Here is a 24,063-nt window from a genome sequence, read left to right as displayed (position 1 = left end):
GATTTCAGTATGGGCGGGGCTACCTGACACAATGCCGCCAGTGTTCCGCTTATTGGTTTTCATATATTTGATGATTCCAGCAGTATTAGGCTACACACTATTTTTAAAAATAGTGTATAATCAAGAGTGTATTATCAAATTTTAGGTTATATATGCTGAATAAGTTTTCAATTTGTATCCCATCTTTACCCTATAATAAAAATGAATTAGACTCCTTCGAAAATCCATTTGATTTATAAACAACAAAGAGCCATAGGAATTTTTTTTATCTGTATTTTCTTGTAATTGTTCTTGAAATTGTTGTGCGATATGTTTGTTATTAATAAAAAATACTTTGAAGAAGGCGGTTTAGAAGTTTGCTATTGTAAGATTTTTTTTTTTTTTTTGAGGAGAGCAAAAATGAGTACATATTGTCTTGTCATCAGTTTACGTACTTTCCCACGATAAATGTTCCATGATGGCTTTTAAAGGGGATACATGAGTGGTACATTAGGCAGCTAAAGATCACGTCAGCTCTGCAAATAAACTCAGTTGGCTGTAAGTTAATATGACATAGGCCTATCTGTGGCTCGCATAAAAGTAACAATATGGGCTATCGTTCTACATTTAAAGCCTAAAACAGAAAACAACAGGCCTTAATTAATCACCCTCCTACCTGGCGTGACAGAACTCCTGGAGGATGTCTGGGTATTCCCCGCTGAAGCTCACTGCAAATCAGTCCTGCCATAAGCTACTGCTAGAAGCAAAGTCGGCACATTAGAGGGAGCCAGCGGTTGACATCAAGATGGGGCAAGTTCATATAAACATTCAGCAGCACCATTAATGCATTGAGCTTGTATTATCTACAGTGAATCTCATCAGCTGCGCTTGGTGTGTGGAGCAGGATGGGGGAGTGATGACAGATCAGGACTTCAGGGAAATGGAAGTGCCCTTTCCTTCAGTGGAGGGAAAGATCGGAACCTGCATGAAATTTAGAAGCTGCTGCTCAAAATGAGCTGAAATGTTGACCTCACCTCCTCATCAAGAACATTGTTTTGATACATTGATTTTCCTCCATGTAGATGATTTATGAAAGCGCTGACAGTGAAGAATAACAATGAGAGTGAACAACTCCTTACAAGTCAGCCTGTGAGTTTAGAAATGGAATAACAGAAAGGTTTTAGGAACAAAACCTTTCCTGATACAAATAAGTGAGCTTTTCTCCAGATTACCATATACTTTTACTGGAAGCTCAGAAGATAGGCCTGTATTAACAGGTGGACTAGAGTCAAAATTATGTATGCAAATTATGTGAAACTATAAAATGCATAACTGACTGAAGAAATTGGCAGCCTCAAGATAACCGTTAGTGATATTTGCTCAGGATTGCTGTTTCCTGTTTCTGCCTCACAGTAGATTAAAAATGTACTGTAATTGTGAAATGAAGTTTGAGTCACACTGTGAAATAAAGTCACAATTATGGGAAAAAGAAGTCACATAACTGCATAAATTGAGGTATAAAGTCACAATTATATTTTGTGCTTGATAAAAGTATGATAAAGTACAAAACATAAAGTAGTGCAAAACATGCCTCCCACACATCATTTTCATTGTAAAGTGAGTCTTCCTCTGTAAATCAAACCAATGCCAGGCTTCACAACAACAACATCTGGAATATACAGAATCCAGACTGGTGTTAAAGGGATCATTTAGACAAAAATGTCAATTCCGTCATCATTTATTCACCTTCATGTTGTTCCAAACCTGAATGTTTTTTTTTCTTCTTCTGCAGAACACAAAAGAAAATATTTTGAAGAAATAAAGTCATACGATATGAGAGTGAGGTGAACTAGTCTTTAAAACCACCTTGCATAGACACAGAAGTCAAAACCACTGCAGACTTTGGAAATGATTATTAGATATTTCAAAAAACAAGATGCCTAGTTCATTCAGGAATGAAATCTCTTGTTCGGTGTCTTGTTTAGACTCAATGAATCATTCAGCGAAGGGCGACTTGTTCATTCAGTGGGTCTTTAAAGGAAGGAAAAGCCAACAAAGTAATCACACGCTTCAAAAGGGAAAAAAAGACTTCAGCGAAGGAAATACGAGGAAATGAATAAGATGATTCGTTCACAAATGAAACACCTGTAGAAATACTCTAGATGTAGACAACAATGTTTAGTTACTGTTTGATGGATGGTTTCTGATATTAAGAGGGTCACTTAGATAAACTGAATGGTCATGTGATCTCAATGGCTGCCTCATTATTTATATCAAGGTCGCTAAATTATCAACATCAAATACTGCTGAAAAACCTGTTGTACGCAATATTCTACATGCCTTGCGTCATCTGACTGAGTGTTATTTTAATTTGATTTTTTAGCAAGTAAAAGGGCTTTTAATTTAATTGTGGTTCATATTTCAAGATAACCACTCACTGGAAGCAATTTAGGTTTATTAAACAGTTTTTTAAAAAGTCATGTTAAAATGTATCAAACATGGTACATCAGGCTTTGAGCATTTACTTGTATGTCTCTCAGTCATTTAATGTCCATACTAAGACATATTATTGGGAGATATAAACTGATATTTACAAGCTTTTTATGTAAATAGTTTGCAATGCTGTTATAAATATCTCATTGATATTACAAGCTACAGAATTTCAGAATTGAACCTTTTTGGCCATATAAATATCAGCAACTGCATCAAACTGCATATTTTTGCTCAGTTCGAGGCTTTTGTTTTTGTTTGTTTTTTTTCCACAAGCTTGAGCTCCATATTCTTACTATATCATAGTATATATGCCATAAAAAAACAATGCGTCAAACACGATAGTCAACAAAAACACAAATGCAAACTTTAAAATTTTTATTAAATAAAAAAAAATAAAAAATAAAATCTACAATTTCAAACAAATCAAATTTATCTAATATTTCATGTCAGGCATCACAGGGTTAAGGATAAAAAAAAAAATGCACCTGAAAGAAACTTCATGTAAATTTGTCCCGCCCCCACCATTCATTTCTATTAGCAAACTAATCCCATTAAGGTGTACTATGAAATAATCATAGCATCTCTACAGCGGTTGCAAGTTCAACAAGAAAAGCCAAAAAAAAAAGGGCTTAGGCCTGACAAATGAACGATTGTTTTGTATTGATAATGTATTCAGTCTGCGTACAGTGCACAAGCCCTTTCTGGGTCATCTGAACAAAGCCATCGGTAAATCAAGAAGCATAGAAAACATGCTTAAGTGCCCTTGCCATGTCTTCTCCTCTCTCCTGCACCACAGATCACACTCATTGTGTGTCTTGTTGTGAGGCGTGCGGTTGCTATAGCAAAGTCGTGGTAGTTGCACTCAGTTACTTAATGCTATTATTTGTGACCCCCTCACCCAACCACCTGTCCCTCCTCCACAATCCCTCGCCCCGGACATCCGTCAGTAAGGCTGTCTAATGATTACCAATGTGCCTAAAAAGAGCAGAGAAGAAAACAAACATTACCTTGACAACTCAACTCCTCTCGAAGCTCTACATAACGAAGAGCTCAATCTGACCCCTAGAGAGCTCTGGATGAGAAGGACTTGACGAATTGTCCCTTAGCTTGAACGAAAACATCACGCTCGTATGGCACATGAAAGCCAGATTGCAACCAAAAGGTGTGGTAATGTGGGGGACCGGAGAAAGGACAGTAACATGAGGGCAAGTGGAGTGGATCTCAACACTATTTGAACATATTACAGCACTGCATCTTAAAAAAAAAACCTCTTATTTGCAACAAAGGCTTAATATTACCTAATTTGATGATGCAAAGTTTTGTTGATGGCCATAATTCTAACCTTGAAATCAGGATTAGGTATAAAATAACGTCTTCAAAATCATTCATACAAGTGAAAATTGGCTGAGAATTGAACAAATAGTTGTAACCTGGATAAAGGAAGATAGGAATTATGTCTTTGTGGCAGATTTGCTAATGATTAAGGGATAATACAAGACTTCTTTGAAGACCTTAAAAATGGTTGTTCAAAATGCACATTTTGTGGAAAAGTGTTGATGGGCACTATTTTTGGAATCGGCACTCCAAACTTAGTAAGAAACAAGTTCTGGATTTCATTGAGCAAATATAATGCAAGGTATATTGTTTATCAGTCATTACACCACTTTACAATTTTACATTTGTATAATAATTTTGCATGGATACCGATCGAAACTGACACAAATAGAGACTCCGTGACCTAAGGCAGTAAACCTTTTTATTCATTTAAACTGAATGCAGATCAATGTAATACAGAGTGCACATGCAATATTTCATTTTCGAAATATATATATATATTTTCAAATGTCAAAAGATACTTAATTGTGTGTGTATATATATATACACACACACACACACACACATATTTGAAATATATATATATATTCGTTCGAGGTGCCATAAATGAAAACAATCAGTAAACAAATGTTGTGAGATTCAAAAGAAGAAATGTAGTGAACACCTCTCTTGAAATACTGAGTCCGAAAATCAAGCATTAATAACAGTGGCACATGACAATAAATCAACAATTTATTAATTTTTTAAAAGAAATCAAGCCCTATCCTGAGATAAACGTACAAAACACTCAAACAAGTTCAAAGTTTCTTTTATAAGAGATTAAGAAAATGAGGAAATGATATCTGAGGCATTGTGATATGAAATAATGCTTCCAAAACAAATGCATAATTCTTAAATGTCTCATTTGCATACTTTAAAAGGAGCGCTTGAAGTTAAAAACACTCCTATTGTGGACCAAACCAAACCTGTTTGTCTTTTTCCACACTTGTTTTGACTGATTATATGAACATGGCAATTTGTAAATTTGCACACTGACCGTATGTATTGATAAAGTTATAACACTCAATCACAATAGAATATAGACTACAGAGTACAGTGATAGGACAAAGGAAAATGCTTTACAGTAAGATCCAATCAGCTGACAATATTATTCAACACTGTAGTGATCGTTGTCATGACAACAAATGTTTGTGCACTTCAATATCATTCACAAAATAATTAAGCCAACAAGATATAGGAAAAACGATCGACTGATTAATTGATCGATTGAAATTAAACTAGTGAATGCTTTGTGCATAAGAGAATCTGAACTGAACTACAACAGAGCGAAAATCTGATTCAGAAAGCTTCGGCTCACCTTGCAAGCAGCCTCTCAAATCTTGGAGGTATCATGGAGAAAATTGAGGGCATATTGATTATATTCAAGCATTTATAGTCATCACCCTATATATTCATACAGTAAAACTGCAACAAATGATTTTCAAGTATCGTATTCGGAAAGTCACTGTTTTGTTGCTGTGACTTTAGGAGGTACCAGTCTTCTGACACTATATGGTATTTGAAAATATTAATTTCTATTATTTTCTTTTCAACTTCAGCAAGCAAGCTCATGCACCCCTCATATATTCTGTTCCATAGGTTCTGAAAGAATTCAGAACAGTGTTATAGATATGATGATTATGACAAAGCAGCTTTAAACCTGTAGCACTAGCACTGTACTCACACTTTAGGTTATTGTAGTAGATTTTTCATAAATAAATTCTGTGCAAAACACACACTCAGAATATCAACTTAATTTTAAGCGGCAATAAAAAACATCTCAGTATTTTTCAGCATCGTCACTAACCCTGAATGTCCCAAAGTCAGCTTTGGACCTGAGATATATGCAAGAGCGCAATTGTTTTTCTTTGTCAATGATTGTTTTATAAGAAGTGGCTCTCAAGTTATCTCATTTGTGTAGCTGCCTGTGTGTTGTTCACATAATTCACATTAATTATTGTGATTATTTACTTGCTTATTTATATTTAAAAATGAATGTCATTCTACTAAATGGCCTGACTGCAAAATTGGTGGGAATATGGCTAGAGGTCTCACTTTCTGACCACAAAGTACAGCTTCAATCACGATTGATCCGGGTCTGTGATTCTCTCTCTGATGGTATCAACACGGTCTTTCAGATCTTACCCTCTCAAATTAGAGTGGAATAGATCACCATTACAAAGTCTTTAAGGGCCGTGGTGTGATTTCAAATGGCTGGCTGAAATTCCTGGCATGTTAAAAACAAAGCATTCAGTTACACAAAACAAACTCACAATGAACCTTTTCAGCGGATGGCACATAAGTGCGGCTTCAGTCTGAAATAAGACAATAGCTAGAACCACAACAAACAGATAAAAGTGTAAGAAATAGCAAAATAATTAACAGTTAGTGACCATTTTGATTACTATATATAAAAATGTACGCAATGACTTGTATTTCTCAATGGCTTGGAACCGTTATGTTACACGTTGGTGGAGATCTTGTACTTCGGTGACATGTTGCTATGGAACCAGATGAAGCTGAAAATAACACCCATCGTTTTCGGGATGCTCTCGTCGAAGGCGAAGGTCATGGCTTCATGTAGGGGAACTTTGACCACCTCGATCAATTCGCCCTCTTGGGGTTTACCTCCTCCCTCTCCGACACGATTCTCATCGGACACCTCAGCGTAGAACATGGTCTGCTTCGATCCGGTCACTCCGACTCCTGACCTGTGGGGGAGGAAAGCACAAGAGACTCAGGACACTCGATAATGACAAGCCAAAAGGAGCAACACGAGAACACCGAAACCTTGAGATGCCTCAGTTTGCCTTCAAAAGACAATACAGCTATGAACTATGAATGTTCTGCAAGATTAAGCTAAAGAAGCAACATTTGAGCGAAATAAATGCTAATGCTAAATACAACTGTTAGATTGTATTTCTGATTTCGAATGTTATTGAACTGCAACTTTGACAAACAGTGTAGTACATTTTTAACATGATTTGAGCTAAAGAAGCCAAATTGTTGCTAAAAACAGCAAAAACCTGCCTAATCTGGTTGGCTGGTTTTAGCGGGTCATCCAGCTTGGTCATAGCTGGCAAGCAGGCTGGTTTTAGAGCGGTTTTGACCATTTTTTTAGCTGGTCAGGCTGGGAGACCAGCTGGCCAACCAGTAGTCTTGCGCTGCCAGACCTTCAGACTGATGGCAGAAGATCTAGGAACCTTGGTCGCTTTGAATGGCCAAGGACTGCCCAAGAGACCACATGACTGACAGGTAAAGCAACCAAACACGCTGGATTATATTAAACAATAGCCAAAAAGAAATTTTATGGGTCAAAATTATCCAATTTTATTTTATGCTAAAAATCATTAGGATATTAAGTAAAGATCATGTTCCATGAAGATATTTTGTAAATTTCTTACCGTAAATAACAAAACTTAATTTTTGATTAGTAATATGCATTGCTAAGAACTTTTCTCACTACAATAACGATTTTCTCAATATTGTTATTTTTTTGCACCCTCAGATTCCAGATTTTCAAATAGTTGTATCTCGGCCAAATATTGTCCTATCCTAACAAACCATACATAAATGGAAAGTGTATTTATTCAGCTTTCAGATGATGTATAAATCTCAATTTCAAAAAATTGACACTTAAGACTGGTTTTGTGGTCCTGGGTCACATTTCGTTTTGTGCTGCATCATAATAAGTGTTCATCATCACAGTTGTAAACACGACGGATTTCTTCTTCCATTAGGGGGTTTGCCATCTCAGCATCTTTGTTTCCAGGCGGAACTTTAATGAATGCAACACACACGTCTACTGGAAATACTGTAGAATTCAACCAATCCGATGACGACTTCGACTTCTTAGGTGTTTCCATTTTTTGTGTGCCACATGCATCAGATTTTCAGCCAACGGTCCGTGGAAGCGTGATGTCTGAGGCTGAGACTAGCCAATCAGCTAAAACAAGCTTGGCCAGGCTGAGAGACCAGCTTAAACCAGCTACTTCCAGCTCACACCAGCTAAGACCAGCTAACCAGCTTTGGCTGGTTTTAGCTGCTTTTTTTCAGCAGGGATGTTAATGCTAAATACAAGTGTAGTCGGACTTTATTCTTGATTTGAAATGTAACCTTGAAAAATAGCTTAGCAAATTTTTAGCATGATTTAAGCTAAAGATATCACATTTTTGTTAAATATTAAATGTCAAATACAGTTGATGTTAGAGTGCATTCCTGACTTGTATTGCAATTTAACTAAATAGCTTAGTACATTTTCATGATTTAAGCCAAAGTCGTCACATTTTTGCTAAATTGTTGCTAATGCTAAATACACCGTTATTAGCTTTTGTTTCTGACTTGAAATGCAACCTTGACAAACAGCTCCTAATTTGAGCAAAGCAGCATAAAGTTGAAATACTGTACCATTGTTGTCAAATTGTATTCCTGATTTGAAATGTTACTGAAATGTAATCTTGGCAAACCACTTAAATTTCTGTCTTTCCCCATTTAGTTCGATAGGAACTGTATTGTACTTGTATGTTTATTAACAACCTAGAAACTAGCTGCTCAGGGGTGTTACCCAGATGGTCAGTGAATGTACTAACTGCCATTAAAAGCACTTAATCATGAAAAAAACTCACATCCATTAACTGATGATTTAAAAAAAACAAAAAAACATCACGGATTTACAAATGAGGAACTTTACACCACTCAAGTAGCTCCCTGGCTATATTGTGAAATGGCTAGATGAGGCAGGGGCACAGAGGTTTACTATGAAGACCTGAAGGCATGGAGAAAGACCTCTCACACCTTAATGGACAACAACATAGCAGCATCTGGTAAGCGCCACTGTGACTGAGGCGTTACCTCACCTGAGACTCTGTCATGGAGACGTCACCATGGAGATCTCCCTGACACCCCAGAGCATTACAGAGATGGGAAGCTTCTAAAAGCCCCTTCTTTTCCTAGTATTTTGTAGACGGAAACAGATTTTTTGAAATGAGCTCATGAAATATGGAAGAAAATTACAAGGCCGTGATGCCTGCGCACCATCGAAATGATGGATGATAGCCTGAGGAGATAAAAATGGAACAAGCCCCGGCAATCAGTTTCTAGGATGAGTTTAAACTAACCACAATGGGTGCATTGCAAGACATGACTCTACATTTCAGGGACGAATTTCAAGAGAATCTCCAGGACTCCACTGTGTCTGTCACCAATGAAGAATGAGGTCTATGCTGACACCCACTCATGAAGAATAGAGACAAGATATGACAAATGAACTATTCTGAAACCCTCCTGGAGCTCTAAAGGGGCCAAAAGACATGGTACAGTACTTTTACAGTATTTCTATTAAATCTATGGACAATTCCGGTTTCATCATGTATTCAACGCAGAAGATGGAATCCTCATCTCTTTAGGAGAAAGTTTAGCACTACAAATTGTAAACTCAATGCAGAGTTCCTTCAGTACTACCCAAAATAACTTGGCTTAAAGGTGTCATGAACTGAGAAATCTAAATTCCCTTGATCTTTTGACATATAGGAGGTCATTGAGCTATAAAAACATCCTGTACGATTCACAACTCAAAACCATCTTGTTAATCTGAAAACAGCTTATATTAAAGTCTGCCAAAATGACGATTTATGGAATGTACCACTCTATGATGTGGATGTATAGTGTGGATGAGCACTGCCTCCACAGAAGATGATCAATGCCTGCTTCTACATCACTGCCTGTTTAGCCCCACCCACCAATCCGTGCATGTAAATGACGAGAGGCAAACCAAACGATAAAGATGGCTCTGAAGACAACAGAATTCTATGAAGTGCCAAGTTGTGGAAAAACTGTTTTTACATTGCTTTCCTTCTGATCCCAATGTTAGGAAAAAGTGGATGAACTTTACTTTTAATGAAGATCCAGACCACATCAGTAAGAACTTGGTCCTTTGTTCACTTCATTTTACAGCAGATTCGTTTACAAACAAGGCACAATTCAAGGCAAGATTTTCAGAAATATTGAAACTAAAAGACAATGCTGTGCTGACTATATTGGATCTGACAGTAATGTCGCACCACACAAGTGTGAGTATGTGTGTATATATATTTTTCTAAATGTTTTTATTACGTGATCACTATTGCTTTGTCTGTTATTAGAGATCGTTTGATATGTACAGAGTATTTATGCATTTTTAACCTAAAACACAGCAGTGAGCATTTACTTCTGGGTCTACAATACAACACGCCAATTCAAACAGAATGTACTTAAGAGGAGGGTAAAAACAGGACAAAAATAGCCTATTACTTATAAATTATGATGTTTATTATGTAAAAATCTTGATAACATTATAAGTGGACCTCAGAGAACAGCACAAAATAAAAAATAAAAAAGCAGTTCATGACAACTTTCATTTCTGTGAGCCTCACCAAAAAGAAAAGCAAAAATAATGACATATGCAATGTTTTGATAGAGCCACAGTGCTTACAGTGCTTGTTTTCTACTAAAACCTTATGGAGCTCAATGTTTTCAAAATTCATAGTAAGAAAAGCTTCTTGAGCATTAAATCAGCATATTAGAATTATTTCTAAAGGATCATGTGACACTGAAGGCTGAAGTAATGACTGCTGAAAATTCAGCTTTGCCAGGAATAAATTGCATTTTAAAATAGAAAAAAAGAGTTATTTTAAACTGTAATAATTCACTATAATTCACAACATTACTGTGTTTAACATATTTTTGACCAAATAAATGCAGCCTTGGTGACTATAATTGTCTGACGTTAAGAATTGTATCAAATGATAAACAATGTCAGAAAGAAGGAGAGAGAAAGTAAATTTTGGCTGCTTTAAACAAGTTGACATATTTATAAAGCAGTCTGGTGGGTCCTGTGGTCTAGTGGTTAGTGTAAATTCCCATATGGACAATGTGTCATTTTCTCATCCTCTTCTCTACAACATTTCCTGTTCCCTCTTACTCCTAATTATTAAATGTGGAAAAGGAAAAAAAGACAATTTCACTGTTTAACACAATCAAACAGAAGAAGGTCATCCTCTCTCTGCATTCCTTCATGTCCCTACCCAGCCCATGAAAGCAGCAGGTGCAGCGTGAAGTCCACAGGTGTTTATGATGGTGCAGTCGGCAGGTGCGTCTGACCGTGCCTGTGTTTGCCCAGTGTGCATTTGAGAGGAGGATCCTTTGCGACTCTATGTGGTGTTTTTAGCTAATCAGAGATTGCTGTGGCACAGGTCACAACAAACAGCACCAGGCAGATGTTGCAGGCTCACACACACACACACACAGACAGGTGTGTGACTCTGGCAGCTGTGAGGCGGCAGGGGTTTACGACGGCCTCATCAATGAAGACTGATAAGAGCATAATGCAGCACTGTTTCTTCTTCTTTTACACATGAGATCGGGACACATTTAACCCCTGAATACTTTATCTGAGGTTCTTTACTCTGGGGGTTTAGGGCTGGTAATGATGGAGATGAAAGTTAAATATTAAATAGGGAGAGGAAAATCAGTTGAGATAAAAATGTATGTCAGCCATGACAGTGTGCATTTTACCAGATATTTATACATTCCTTTCTCACACACACAATCTCTAATCTACTGTTCAAAAATTTGGGGCGAGTACTTTTTTTTTTTAATGCTTTTAAAAATTGTCTCTTATGCTCACTAAATGTATTTTATTCCTCTTATGACAAAGCTGGATTTTTAGCATTACTTCAGTCTTGAGTGTCACATAATCCTTCAAAAATCATTCTGATATGCTGATTTGCTGCTAAATTTTTTTTATTATTAATGTTGAATGTTATTAATGTAGGTTTTTTACTTAACATTTTTGTGGAAATTGTGATTTTGTTTTTCAAGAATGTCTGATGAATTGTACATTCAAAAGAACAGCATTTATTTGAAATTTTTTAAATATAAATATATTTTACACAACACCACAAAAATATCTAATTGCAGAAAGCTGTGATTGACCAATCAGAATCAAGCATTCCAGAGAGACATCTAATAAACAAAGTAAATAACCCTGTATAAACCTCATGACTTGTTTCATTATCAGTGTATCACTGATGAGACTGCTTGTGTTATTATTAGCCACTTTCACACTTGAAAGCTGCTAAATTTCCAGAACAACTTTCCCACATCCATTATTAGCAAAAGCAGCAGCTGTCAGTTTTATATACTCGCTGACATCACCAAAATACATCTGACACCATTTGCAAGAAATAACCTACTGAAATTTAATTTGATTACATTTCTTAATGCAATGTCACTAGCTAGCTACAACATGCTAATAGATTGACTCTGCATCACGTGGGCCGATAACTTTGTGTGTGAATTACGCTTATGAACTTACCATAAGATCAGAAATGTGACTTCTTTAAGATGGGTTCTCACCTGTATGACGTGATCTTTCTCAGCTTGGTGACTGGTATATCATAGCCACACTCTTCTAGCACTTCCTGCCTGGCAATCTCTTCCAGGGAGAGGTTGGGTTTGTCCACCAATCCTGCGCACAGCTCGTAGGTCACGCCGGCCGAAGCGGGAGGTTGGTGGCTCGATGTCCCTTCACTTGTCTCTCCTGCTTTGTCCTCTTCCGGGACTTTAGGTTCTGCTGGTGCAGCTTCCGCTGACTCTTCCTCCACAGGTTGCAGGGGCTTTGGTTTGCTGCGCTCCCATTCGCTCATGTATACAGCTGTGGAGAAATAAGACGTTTCACTCATCATTCAAGAGTGCTTCCAAATACAAAGACAGAGGAGTACACAAGCACTTTGATTGATGAGGTCATCATCATCTAGGCACAAGTATGTGTTTGAGAAGAATGCAGAGGGGTCAATAAGGGTGCACAAGACAAAGAAAAAAAAAGTTTTTTAGAAAAGTATAAATAAATCTTATTAGGGCTGTAAAATCCATTAATCACATCCGAAATAAAAGTTTACATAACGTTTGTTTACTGTGTGTGTGCGCGTGTATAAGTAATATATTTACAGATAATATAAATATGAACATATGAACACACACATATATATATATATAAATATTTACTTGTGTGTGTGTGTGTGTGTGTGTGTGTGTGTGTGTGTACTTGTATACATATAAACATACACAGTACACACTCATTATGTAAAAATTTTTTTTTGGATGCGATTAATCGATTTGACAATCCTACTTTTTAATACATATTTATTATTTACATATCTACATTATCTACATCACCAAAAAATAATAATTCCATATTATCCCCTATCTTAAATACTCAAGTAGCCTACACAGAATCATTATTTTCAAAAATGGTTTTAAATATTTCAAACCATTTTGAAATTATATAAATATAAAACAATAATAAAAAAAATGCTAGCTGATAGGAGTTTCGTCAAAGCTGACTAAAAGTGATCGAGGATGGATAATTTCAACGAACTTGATGAACCGGTGATATCTTCTTCAGGGCGTAAAAGGAAAATAAAGGCTGCAATGTTTTCACAGAACCTTGCAAAAGCAGTGCGTTATAATGGTGAGGGAAAAGCTCCGTGTATTGCATGTAATCACATCCATACAGTTTATGATCACAACAACAACAACCTTTGTCAGGCATCTACATTGTCATCTGAGGAGATTACAAAGATTAAACAAGTCTTTTTTTAAACTCTAAAACATGAAATGTGGAGTTATCTGCTTTTGCCAAAAAATGACTGTTGGAGTTATCTGCTTTTGCTATAAAACAAACTTTTAATATGTAAAAAAACAAAACAAAACAAAACCCACTTTCAATGAACTTTAATTTTGTAAATTACCCGTATTTGTCTAAGTTATTATTACTTAATCAAAACAACCCAACTGCAGTTTGATTGATATTACTTGGAATGCGCAATAAAAAAAAAAAAGTGATTTCTGAAAAAAAAAAAAAAAGTTATCGGTTTTTGCAAATGAACTCTTCATATATTAAATATAAGAGAATATATATATATATATATATATATATATATATATATATATATATATATATATATATATATATATATATATATATATATATATATATATATTCATTCATGATATTTTACATTTATAACTATCATGTTTTTGAGAATATAATGTTTTGGGGGAAAAATAATCTTAGAGAGACTTACTGACCTTGTAATAATAGTAATGGATCATTGCACATTATGTCTATAATTGTAATATGTCTACATAGTTTTTATAATGATTTAGTTATTTTAGTACTTCCACTTAAACTAAATGAAAATCAGAAATCCTTAGCAACTATCTGTAATAAAAGATTTAGATGTTATTTTATTTCAGTTAATGACATTTCTTTTATGGTTTTAGTTTTAGTTAACAATAATAACCCTGAGCTGAACTCATGGTTCACCACACATAGGTTTGAACCTACAACCCTTCAGATATCTATACCCAGATCTTTAGTACTACGCCCTTCAGACGAATGTACTGTACATTTGGGACTAACGGAGAGCTCACTTAAAGAAAAGCCATCCTTGAGAAAACTTGTTCTTATGTTTCCCTGCACAAGGCCTGCCTTTTCATTTCAAGCATTGTTTGAAGACTACAGAAAAGAAAAAAAACTGTAGAAAGACGTCTCTCTTTCAATGCAAGGCTTTCCTTCCATTCTGAGAAGCAGGGCGCCGTCCCTGGCGAGCATGTATAGAACAATAGTGTAACAGTGTAGTGCAGGGCCAAAGCTTCACAGAGAGCACTGAAAAATGCTCTGTTTGCACGACGACCATCAACATGAAAAATGTTCCATTATGAGACTGTTATTGTTTTAGAGGCTTTCTACATTGCATTAGGTCAATATATGTCTTTGTGGTTTTCTCTGTGTGTAATCTAAACACTGAACATTTCATTTAGAAGTGAATTAAGATGATTATGATACAAGGTCACTAGACCAAATGAAAAAGCCTAAAAAGTCATAGAAAGTGCAACACATTTGAGAGAAATTAACTGAATGGATGTGGCAAGGTCCTAAACTGTGTTTTACCAGAAAAAATGTCTATCATCCATGTTATTGTCAAGCAAGCATTTCAACATAGCAACACTCTCTAATAGCAGTTATAAAACAGATACCTGATATCTGTTGCATATCAGATGTTTTTAAAAATCTGAAGCAGAACAAAAGATTTTTCATCATCTCTTTCAAATAGAGATAACAGAGGGATCGGGGTGTTGTACGTCACTTTGTAACAAGATACAGTATAAATGAAGTATGTGTGAGAATGTTTGGATGGGAGTCTTTGTGTCAAGCTGTTGTTCTGCTGTGAAAACATACTACAAAAAAAGTGAGAACACATTAAAATAAGATTTTAGTGAAGTTTTGAATGTATCTGTCCCACACAGGTGCCTGGGTTGTGTAGGATGAGGGGGAGTACAGGTTAGCACAGTCTCAGACAGATATGAAACAAACAGGAAGCATTAGTTTTGGTGTAAAATGCCTCAGAAGCTTTGTTGAGAATTTTTTTTTTTTTTTTTGTAACAAGGTTGTGCAAAATTCACAATTGAATTGAAAATGGTTATTAAATGCAAAATCAATTTCTGATTTACATTTTAATGAACAAACGGATGCAGCATCACAATTCAAATTTAAGGAAGCAGAATTGCATTACCAGTGCTGGATTTTTCTAATTAGAAAGACAGGGAGTGAAATTTGCTAAAATGCAATTCTAATTCCAACTCATTAAATAAGAAGGAGTCGTAACCCTGATATCTAAAGTAACTGAAAAACTGTACAGCCTTAAACCTTCTGAAGGTCTCAGGGAAGTAGAAAAATAAGCTGTACAAAACAGTAATTAAAAACAATATTACAACTAATATCAATCAAAATCAAAGACTCATCAGGAAAAACATCAGGATTAACAAGGACTGCAGGGTATTACCTGGGCGGAACTGCTTGACCAGGATGAAACAGTGCGAGGTGGTGTTGAAAATCAGCACAGAGACACTGGAAAAAGGAAAGAGGGAAGAGCAACGAATTTAGAAGTTGAGTTGGCTTAGAGAAGCGGTTCCAGTTTGATCAGTACTCAACAATGGATAGCTTTGCTTCCTGTTAATGCATCCAGTCCTGCCAGAGCAACAACATAACTGATCCAACAACTCATCTAGGCTTAGTGATAAAGAGAGAAAGTGAACATGAGCATGTGTGTGAGAGAGAGAGGCACATGGACACCCTTGCTTCATCAAGCCCCAACAAATCACCCAGGATTAACACCTTGGAAGTGGTCTTGGCTTTTCACTTTATCTCGGTTTGAGACTGAACATAATGCCCTAAGAAGAAGAGAATAAATCCCTGTGTCTTAAGGATCTCCGTATAATAGGATTTACCCACTGAAGCATACTGGGATAGCCAGGCCTCGGTGGACTGAAAGCAAGCTAATAGCTCAGAATGGCATGAGGTCAGAGTGTTTCTGTACAGCACTTTCACACTCATACAAGCAACATCTTCCCCTTCTCTTCAACCAGGACACATACCTGACATTACATCTGACTCGAGCATTTATGAGAGTTATTAAAATAGAAAAATCATTGATAGGCTGAAAGTCAAATTTATTTAGTCAACTGTCTGAACTTTTAAAGATGGATCTTAATAGTACGGGGCCTTAAAGGAATAGTTCAATGAAAATTTGCTCACCCTCAGGCCATCCAAGATGAAGTTGAGTTTGTTTCTTCATCGGAACAGATTTGGAGAAATTCAGCAATACATCACTTGCTCACCAATGGATCCTTTGCAGTGCATGGGTGCCAAAAGCTGAGTGTGTTTGCAAGTAATAAATCAAACATTAAGGCATTTATCTTTAAACCATCGCTTCCAACCCCAATTTGAGTACATAATCTACTGCATAATAACATTTCCTTCGCTTTTAAATGGTGCTTAATTTATTCACATTTCTTTCCTGACAATGTTTCTCTGGAGAAAGCAATATTATGGATAGAGGACTTGTATTTTAGCTGAACACAACAGTTTGAAGTAAAAAATGTCTTACTGATGGAAGACGCAGCTTTTCTTCATGAAACTTTAATTGATGGACTGAGTCATGTGGATTACTTGTGGATTACTGTGATATTTTTATCGGGTGTTTGGTCTCTCTACTGACGGCACCCATTCACTGCAGAGGATCCATTGATGAGCAAGTGATGCAATGCTACATTTCTCCAAATCTGTATCTTTTTGGGCTGATGTATTCCTTTAAGGTGTGGACATATTAATGAAATTTCTGCAAAATATTGCATATAGCAATAGCAATTGCAGCTTGCAAAGTAGTCACTTTCAAAACAAGCAACTTCCTATTGGTCAACAAGGAAAATGCATGGGCAACTTGAACCAGCTGCAAAATGTTTGGGCAAATCTTTCAGCTTCACACAAAATTCCCAATTGTCTGACAGCGCTCTATTGAAATGACTGGATTTTGCCTGCAAAATTCGGTAAATGTGACCGCACCTTTAGAGTGTAAGATTTGCCAATTGTCACAGGCCTCAGATCATTCTATGCTATAATACGTTGTATTAGTGTGATTGTTTCGATGGCAATGGAGAGAGACGGCTCTTTGAGTGGGGAAAGCGGATATGTCTGTAGAGGCAGGAAGCCCTGCCCTACCTTTCCCATGGTGAATGCGTGCCAGAGATTACCACACAGCCTAAATGTAAACCAACACACACTCCTGAATCTTACCCACAATATGTATTCACATACAAGCATTTGTTCTCTCCTGTAATATTTTTTACATGGCTACACATAGAAATAAGGTAAGAAATAGAGGCTTAGCAAAGGGATGCGCAATAAGGTAGATCAGTAGCATTACGGCTTAACTTATCAATTCTGGATATTTAGTTGTTCATGCTCATTTTCCATATTTTATACTTGGATCACCTTACAGTTAATCTTTAAAAACACCAATGTTTTAGTGATGCACCAAAATTTCAGCAATTAAATATTCGAACGAAGCAGCAAAAAAACAAAAAATGAATTTCCGGTTTTGGTCAAAATTGTTTTGGAAGGCCACAATCATTGACCAAAAAACATTAGAGCTTCTTCAATGATGAAAGTGCTCCTGAATTGATATGACTCAGATCATGCACAAACATTTGGTAGGAAGTGCTATCATCTGGAGACACAATGATCTGATGTTTTGACGCCTGATTAAGAGCAGTCCTGTAGTTTTTAAGGCACAAATCCAATGTCTATCAGTTAAGATCCTCCCTTTTTCTTCAATGCTGATGAGCTGTGGACTGTCCCGAATGAAGAGTGCAGTTTGGGTCAACTTTTGAAAATTGTGCAGCTGACAGGTCAGTGCCCCAGCGAGCCGAGGCATGTCTGAATGGCGCGCTCCTCGCCGCTTCACCTCTCCACCCTGGAAATACTGTCGAAGTCACGCAGGACGTGTCACACACCGTTAAGCATGCTGTCCATTAGGGGTGTTGGGCTCTCGCTGCAGGATGCGATGCAACCGGAGCAGCAGGAAAGAAAGCAGAGGACTGGTGGCATCATCATCACACACACACACACACACACACACACACACGATACACACTCATCAACAATCTTCAAAGTCCTCACAAAAGACAATGGCTACCAACTCGTTACCTCACAAACACCAGCAGAGCTGTTGCAGTGTAGCAGTGGCACTAATGACCTGAACAGATGCTGCTTTTAATGGCTTTACCTTTCATCTGCAGATCACCTCATTCATCAAGCCACCAAACAGTGCAAGAAAACAATGACTTGGTCAAATGGTGACATCAAATAAAAGCATGCACATACACAAAGTTTGGGGTTGGTAAGTGTTTTTAAAAAAATATATGTTTATGCTCACCAAGGCAGATTTATTTGATGAAAATACAGTAAAAACAGCAACTGTGTAAAATATTAAAAATGTGAAAAATAACCTTTCTATTTGAATATATTTATTAATTTGGAAAGTTCTGAATTTTCAGCAGCCATTACTTCAGTTTTCAGTGTCACATGATCCTTCAGAAATCATTGTAATACACTGATTTGGTGCTCAAAAACATTTCTTATTATTATCAATTTTGAAAACAGTTGTACTGCTTTTGTGAAAACTGTGATTTCTTTTTATTCAGGAGTTTCAGATGAACAGAAAGTTCAAAAGAACAGCATTTATAACAAATCATTTGTAACAATAAATGTCTTTACTGTCACATTTGATCAATTTAATGTGCCCTTGCTGAACAAAAGCATTCATTTCTTCAAAAGTTCTTACTGACCTCAAACCTTTGAATGGTAGTGTTTGTCAAAATAAAACCACAAATTCCCATATTTAAATAATTTTCCAATCTTCAATGGATTTACAACAAAACCTCCATGGTTTTGGTGGTGAGTACCTTGGTTTTAGTGGCTTCACCTCAACTCAGATGCACCTTGTCTAGAACTGGTTTGACACTGTGGTTTTATATTGTGACAATGTTTTCATCATTTGAGTTTTTCTTCTCGTTGTTGCTTGAGTTGAGCTGGTGGTCCAGAATCCAAGTCCACGCAGCCATTCTGATCGACTGTCATTTTCTTTCCTTGCTTGGTCATTTTCTCACTTTGAATTTAACAGGGTCGGAAAAATGACTTGTCATGTTGTGAATGGTTAGAATATGGTGTTAAAAGCCCACAGAAATCATGTTTTGGTCCGCAGACCATTTTCTCACAGACATGGTCCAGACGCTCCTCATCGAACAACAAAGGCCTTCTTAAGAAACCTAATTTAGGAATGTGTTGTGACTCTTTTTATATTATTGGCCAGAGACTTTGTAGTCGCTTTGTTCTTCCTGCTGAGAATGATTGAATCTCCATACATCTCCATGAGAAAATAAAAGTGTCTGGCAATATTGACACATGGTCCACAGAAGTACTCAATCCTCACCGATAGCTTTAATGAACCCTGTATGAAAGGTCACCCGTGATCTCAAGGCAGCAGTTGACAACTGGAGAGGTACAAAGAGGCTGCTCTTAGGTGTGTAATGACCCAAAAACCGCTTTGGGTCGGTGGGAAGGGGTTGTGTGGGAAACAGAACTGAAGTTTAACTGCTTCTGCCTCTATCTTGGACACTTCAAACCTGGTCAGGGATCAGCGAGTGCATTGAGGATAGGTGGAGGGTTGCAAATGCCTACCTGAACCTACTAAAAACAGAGTTGTGTATCAAAGTTAGAAAAAAAGGGACAGATTTATTGTGACAAAGCTCAATCAAGATGTGCACACATTAAGACTTTTGGGGCAGGGGAGACCTCCTTATTGTTGCACCGTGGTAAGACATTCCAGCACCAAAAGGCTCAAATCCTTCCAGGTTTACAGTTGTCAAAGTATTATGTCAAAACATGCAGCTTAAAGGGATAGTTCACCCAAAAATGAAAATTCTGTCATTAATTATGCACCCTTATGTTGTTTCAAACCCGTAAGACCTCCGTTCATCTTCGGGACATAAATTAAGATACGCATATATGTTGTTTACCTTCAGATCTAAGCATGCGCATATGTCGTGAATAAGAGATTAACTGCAATTACATTTAATGTAATTTTACAGTAAAATACTGTTTTTTTTTTATTATGGTTTTTGGAAGTGAAAAAGAACAAATTATTGTATAAATTACAGTAAGAAACCGTAAATTGACATTTCCAGAATTCCCTGCATTACACTTCACATTTGATGTTTTTTCATTGAAATAACAGTTTCTTAGTTTTTTCTTATCACTTGTGTACATTAGGGTTTTATCTTACATCTAATGTTGTTAAATTAATGTTTATTGCATTATTTCAGTATCATGTGTTATCATGATGGTGTTTCTGATGAGCTTTCTGTGATGTGACTTTCTCATCACTGCCTGTTTTATGTGGTTATCAGCGTATTTCAATAGGTTGGTATATTAACATGATATCAGTTAATGAAATATGTTTTTTGTTTTTACTGTGAATTTAAGTTAAGTCTGTAAAACCTAAAATGTTACAACCATATCTTTTTCAGGTAAAGTTCGGGCAACCACAGCTGCCGGTATTTTACTGAATGGTTTTTTTTTTTTTTTACAGTGTACACTCCAAAAGGAAAGAGACACAGTCAAACACAGTAACCAAATAAATTATTCAAAATAAGTCAGAGAGGGTTTACTTGTAAAATTATCTTGTTAAAAAAATTATAATAATAATTTAAAAAAACAAACAAAAAAAAAAAACAGTAAGACACATTCTCACCTATCATGGGTTTGCATAAAGTCCCAGGACTTCTTTGTTCCATTCTGTGAAAAAAAGCAAAATTAAAATATCATATAATTTCTAAAATAACAGTTCAGGTAAATTTGTAAAACAAACAAACAACTGAGACAGACAGTCTGAATATTAAAAACTGTAGAAAGCCTTAATCATTGCATTGAAGGTGGCTTACTTTTTTTTTTTTTTTTTTTTAAAGTAACCAAACTATTGTAAACTTTTAAAATCCATGTCCAAAGATGACCTGTAAAGAAATCTTAGATCCACTGGAAAAGTGGCTCATGAAAAGATTTTTTAAAACATTAAATATTTTTTTTCATGCTGTAACTTGCTGTAAATCAAGTGAAAGTAAATTTCCAAGGTTAAAAGAGGTAGCTGGGCTGATGTTTTGAACAGTGCAAATATAACTGCTAGAGTAGCTGCTAAGCAACCAGATGTGTCATCCATCCCAAAATTACATAAAAAGCAATTAGTCACAGATCTTTCATTAATGCAAAGTTTAATGAAAGGGATAAAAAGTTGTTCAATAATAATAATAATAATAATAATAATCGTTGTTTAAGCCAAAGAAAAAAACATGCTGGATTGATATAAAAATTAGCATGTTCACATTAAAGATCTCATGGATACACAAAAAAATATATACCAAGGTTAAAGAGATGTTATTGAATCTTAAACTATGAAATTGCAACTTTTGGATTCAAGCTCAACAAGTAGGTTTGTGTATTTGAGTTGTCAAAACACCCCAGCAATAATGGGAAAGGGTGTGCAGCTCTTAAAATGTTAGTAGTAACAGCCTAGGCTTATGTTTTGTGTACAGTGCACGTACAGTGTCTCACCCTTTTACATAAATCTCTAGCACTTTTGATCACCACAGTGCCTGAAGACAGGGATTCTGTGGGACATGAATCTCACAAGAACGGACATGTTTCTGAAAAAGGTTGTTGGTGTTGCTTAAGATGATGGGGGATCGGCCTAGTGCATGTACGTTTGTACTCTATTTGAAGGAGCATCACCTCATGTGCAATCCACATACTTGTAAAACATCACCTTTTCTTTATACTTGTCATTTGGGATGAAAAGTGACTGAACACTCAACCAGTTGAGCTGTGCATCAAAGGTGCTGTGCCCTGTAAGATGCTTGGCATAACAGAAGTGTGTTCTCTGCAGATCCTGTATCATATTTTCCCAAACAGAACAATTCAAATGATAATAAGACTATGCTTAACTGAGACTTTGCAGCTGATATTTGTCTCAACACATACTAGACCATGTGTCATAGCTGTGAACAAGTAGCCTACAGCCTTTATAACAAGAAGGTTTTGGAAATGAGTAATTTTCTTTTCATGGGTGCTCTTTATGCTTACACCCACAGTAACTATTCATTCACCATAAAAGAGTGAATTAGCACATCACTCCCAACTCTGAAAAATTAAGCATAGCTCAGCATAAGCAGCATCTTGCAGGACTGTTATGATATCTTGCATCAGCTAAAGGATCATGATAACAGGCAGCATCATGAGACAACTTTCAAATTTTGAAGTGATGTTTATTATACAGAATGTGGTTCTATTAAAAAATAAATAAATACAAAAAAAAAATAATATGCATGAAGATGGAAATATTATTATAGGTATACAATAAATTATTTAAGTTATAATATTTTGTTGTAGTTTACTCACTTTCACGCAGAATTTCACTGTGGCCTAGTTAAACCCTTAAATTGACGGTCACTATGCAGATTTGACAGTTTTTTTATATGCACATCTAAGTTGGTTGGTGTACAAGCACAAAGCCAGAAATAATCAAAAGCTTTATTACACCTCTCAATGAACAGACACTGTGCTATTTAAAAAATGCAGCACCTTTTTCCAGTTGAACAGCTTAAGCGTGACCTACCTAATCATGGTTGCAGGTCTGATCTGTTAATAAGAAGCAAAGCTCCATTAATGGAAACAGTCATCGGTTACCTGAGGCACCAGTGTAAAACGAGAGTGTGGAAAGTGAACCTGCATACCAAGCATGGTCAGTGGATCCGACGGGGTCATGTTTGCTTTGGGCAATGCCGCTTTTCGTGCTAATGACCTGCATCTTTTGGCTCCAAAACGTGGCTGTTTTGGAGGGAAGACTGAGAGAGCGGAACAAACTTCAGTCTTGTTGCTCTGTATGGTGTCAGATCTGCTCCATTAATCCAAGAGCACCTAGTTAAATGCTTGAATAGGGTCTTTGAATTCTTCATACTCAAGAATCTGCTGCTTTGCAACATGAAAAAAAAAAAAATGCATCCTTTTGACTAATGAATTTGCAGTCATTGGTGATTATGTTTAAAATTCAGTGATTCAGATTTGCTATAATGAATCATTTAGACCAGGGCTGTCACGTTTCCTCAATTAAATTTGAGTACTCTATTATAAAACATCCTTAATTGCATTTTGTCCCTATCAATTAACTGGCAAAATAACGTAAGTGGTGCAACTCCATGGACGAGAATCCATGAAAAGCATTATTAGACCATTTTCTAAGGCTGCACGAAATATTAAAACCATTTAAAAATTATAATAAAACATAGTGCTATTGTGAATTCAAAAAGGCTGTGATTCAATTAAATAAATACGAGCTTCTGGATTAACATGCCATTTACTTCTATGCGTGTACACTGTAAAACCGAACAGTGAAATGAATGAAATGAAATGAGTTAATTTCACTCAAATAATAATGAAAGTTCATTAGACTTAATTGAAATAAGTTCTGTAAACTCAAAATGTTGTTGTAGTAAGGTGAACTTAAAATTATTGCATTTCTAGTTCCCAGCATGCTTTGCATCAGACAACAAGGAAAATAAATGCAGAAATTAAGTGTTATTTTGTGTGTTTTTGCACACGATTAACATAACATAAGTTAGTACTTAAATGTTGTGTTATGTTAAGATTTACATAGATTTCTGTTATGTTGGTTTTGTAGTGTTACCATTGTGGTGAGGAGTAGGTTCTGGGTTAGGTTGAGGATGGAT

The 24,063-nt window shown here is 36.2% G+C and overlaps 1 protein-coding gene across 2 annotated transcripts in view; it reads right to left on the bottom strand.

Annotated features, from left to right (window-relative positions):
- Window positions 1-4,211: 4,211 nt before the first annotated feature.
- Window positions 4,212-24,063, bottom strand: part of nudt14 (nudix (nucleoside diphosphate linked moiety X)-type motif 14) — a 43,006-nt gene continuing 23,154 nt past the window's right edge. For both annotated transcript variants that reach the window (XM_058756663.1, XM_058756662.1), the window contains 4 exons: window positions 21,039-21,082; window positions 15,732-15,796; window positions 12,241-12,538; window positions 4,212-6,557 (listed from right to left, as the gene is read on the bottom strand). In XM_058756663.1, coding sequence (XP_058612646.1) covers window positions 6,308-6,557; window positions 12,241-12,538; window positions 15,732-15,796; window positions 21,039-21,055 — 630 coding nt within the window. In that variant the 5' untranslated portion in view covers window positions 21,056-21,082 and the 3' untranslated portion in view covers window positions 4,212-6,307. The remainder of the gene's footprint in view (window positions 6,558-12,240; window positions 12,539-15,731; window positions 15,797-21,038; window positions 21,083-24,063) is intronic.

This window comes from Onychostoma macrolepis, chromosome 20, assembly GCF_012432095.1.
Source record: "Onychostoma macrolepis isolate SWU-2019 chromosome 20, ASM1243209v1, whole genome shotgun sequence".
Lineage (NCBI taxonomy): Eukaryota > Metazoa > Chordata > Actinopteri > Cypriniformes > Cyprinidae > Onychostoma > Onychostoma macrolepis.
The sequence above is the reverse complement of the archived record's forward strand: the minus strand, read 5'-3'. Positions and strand labels throughout refer to the sequence as shown.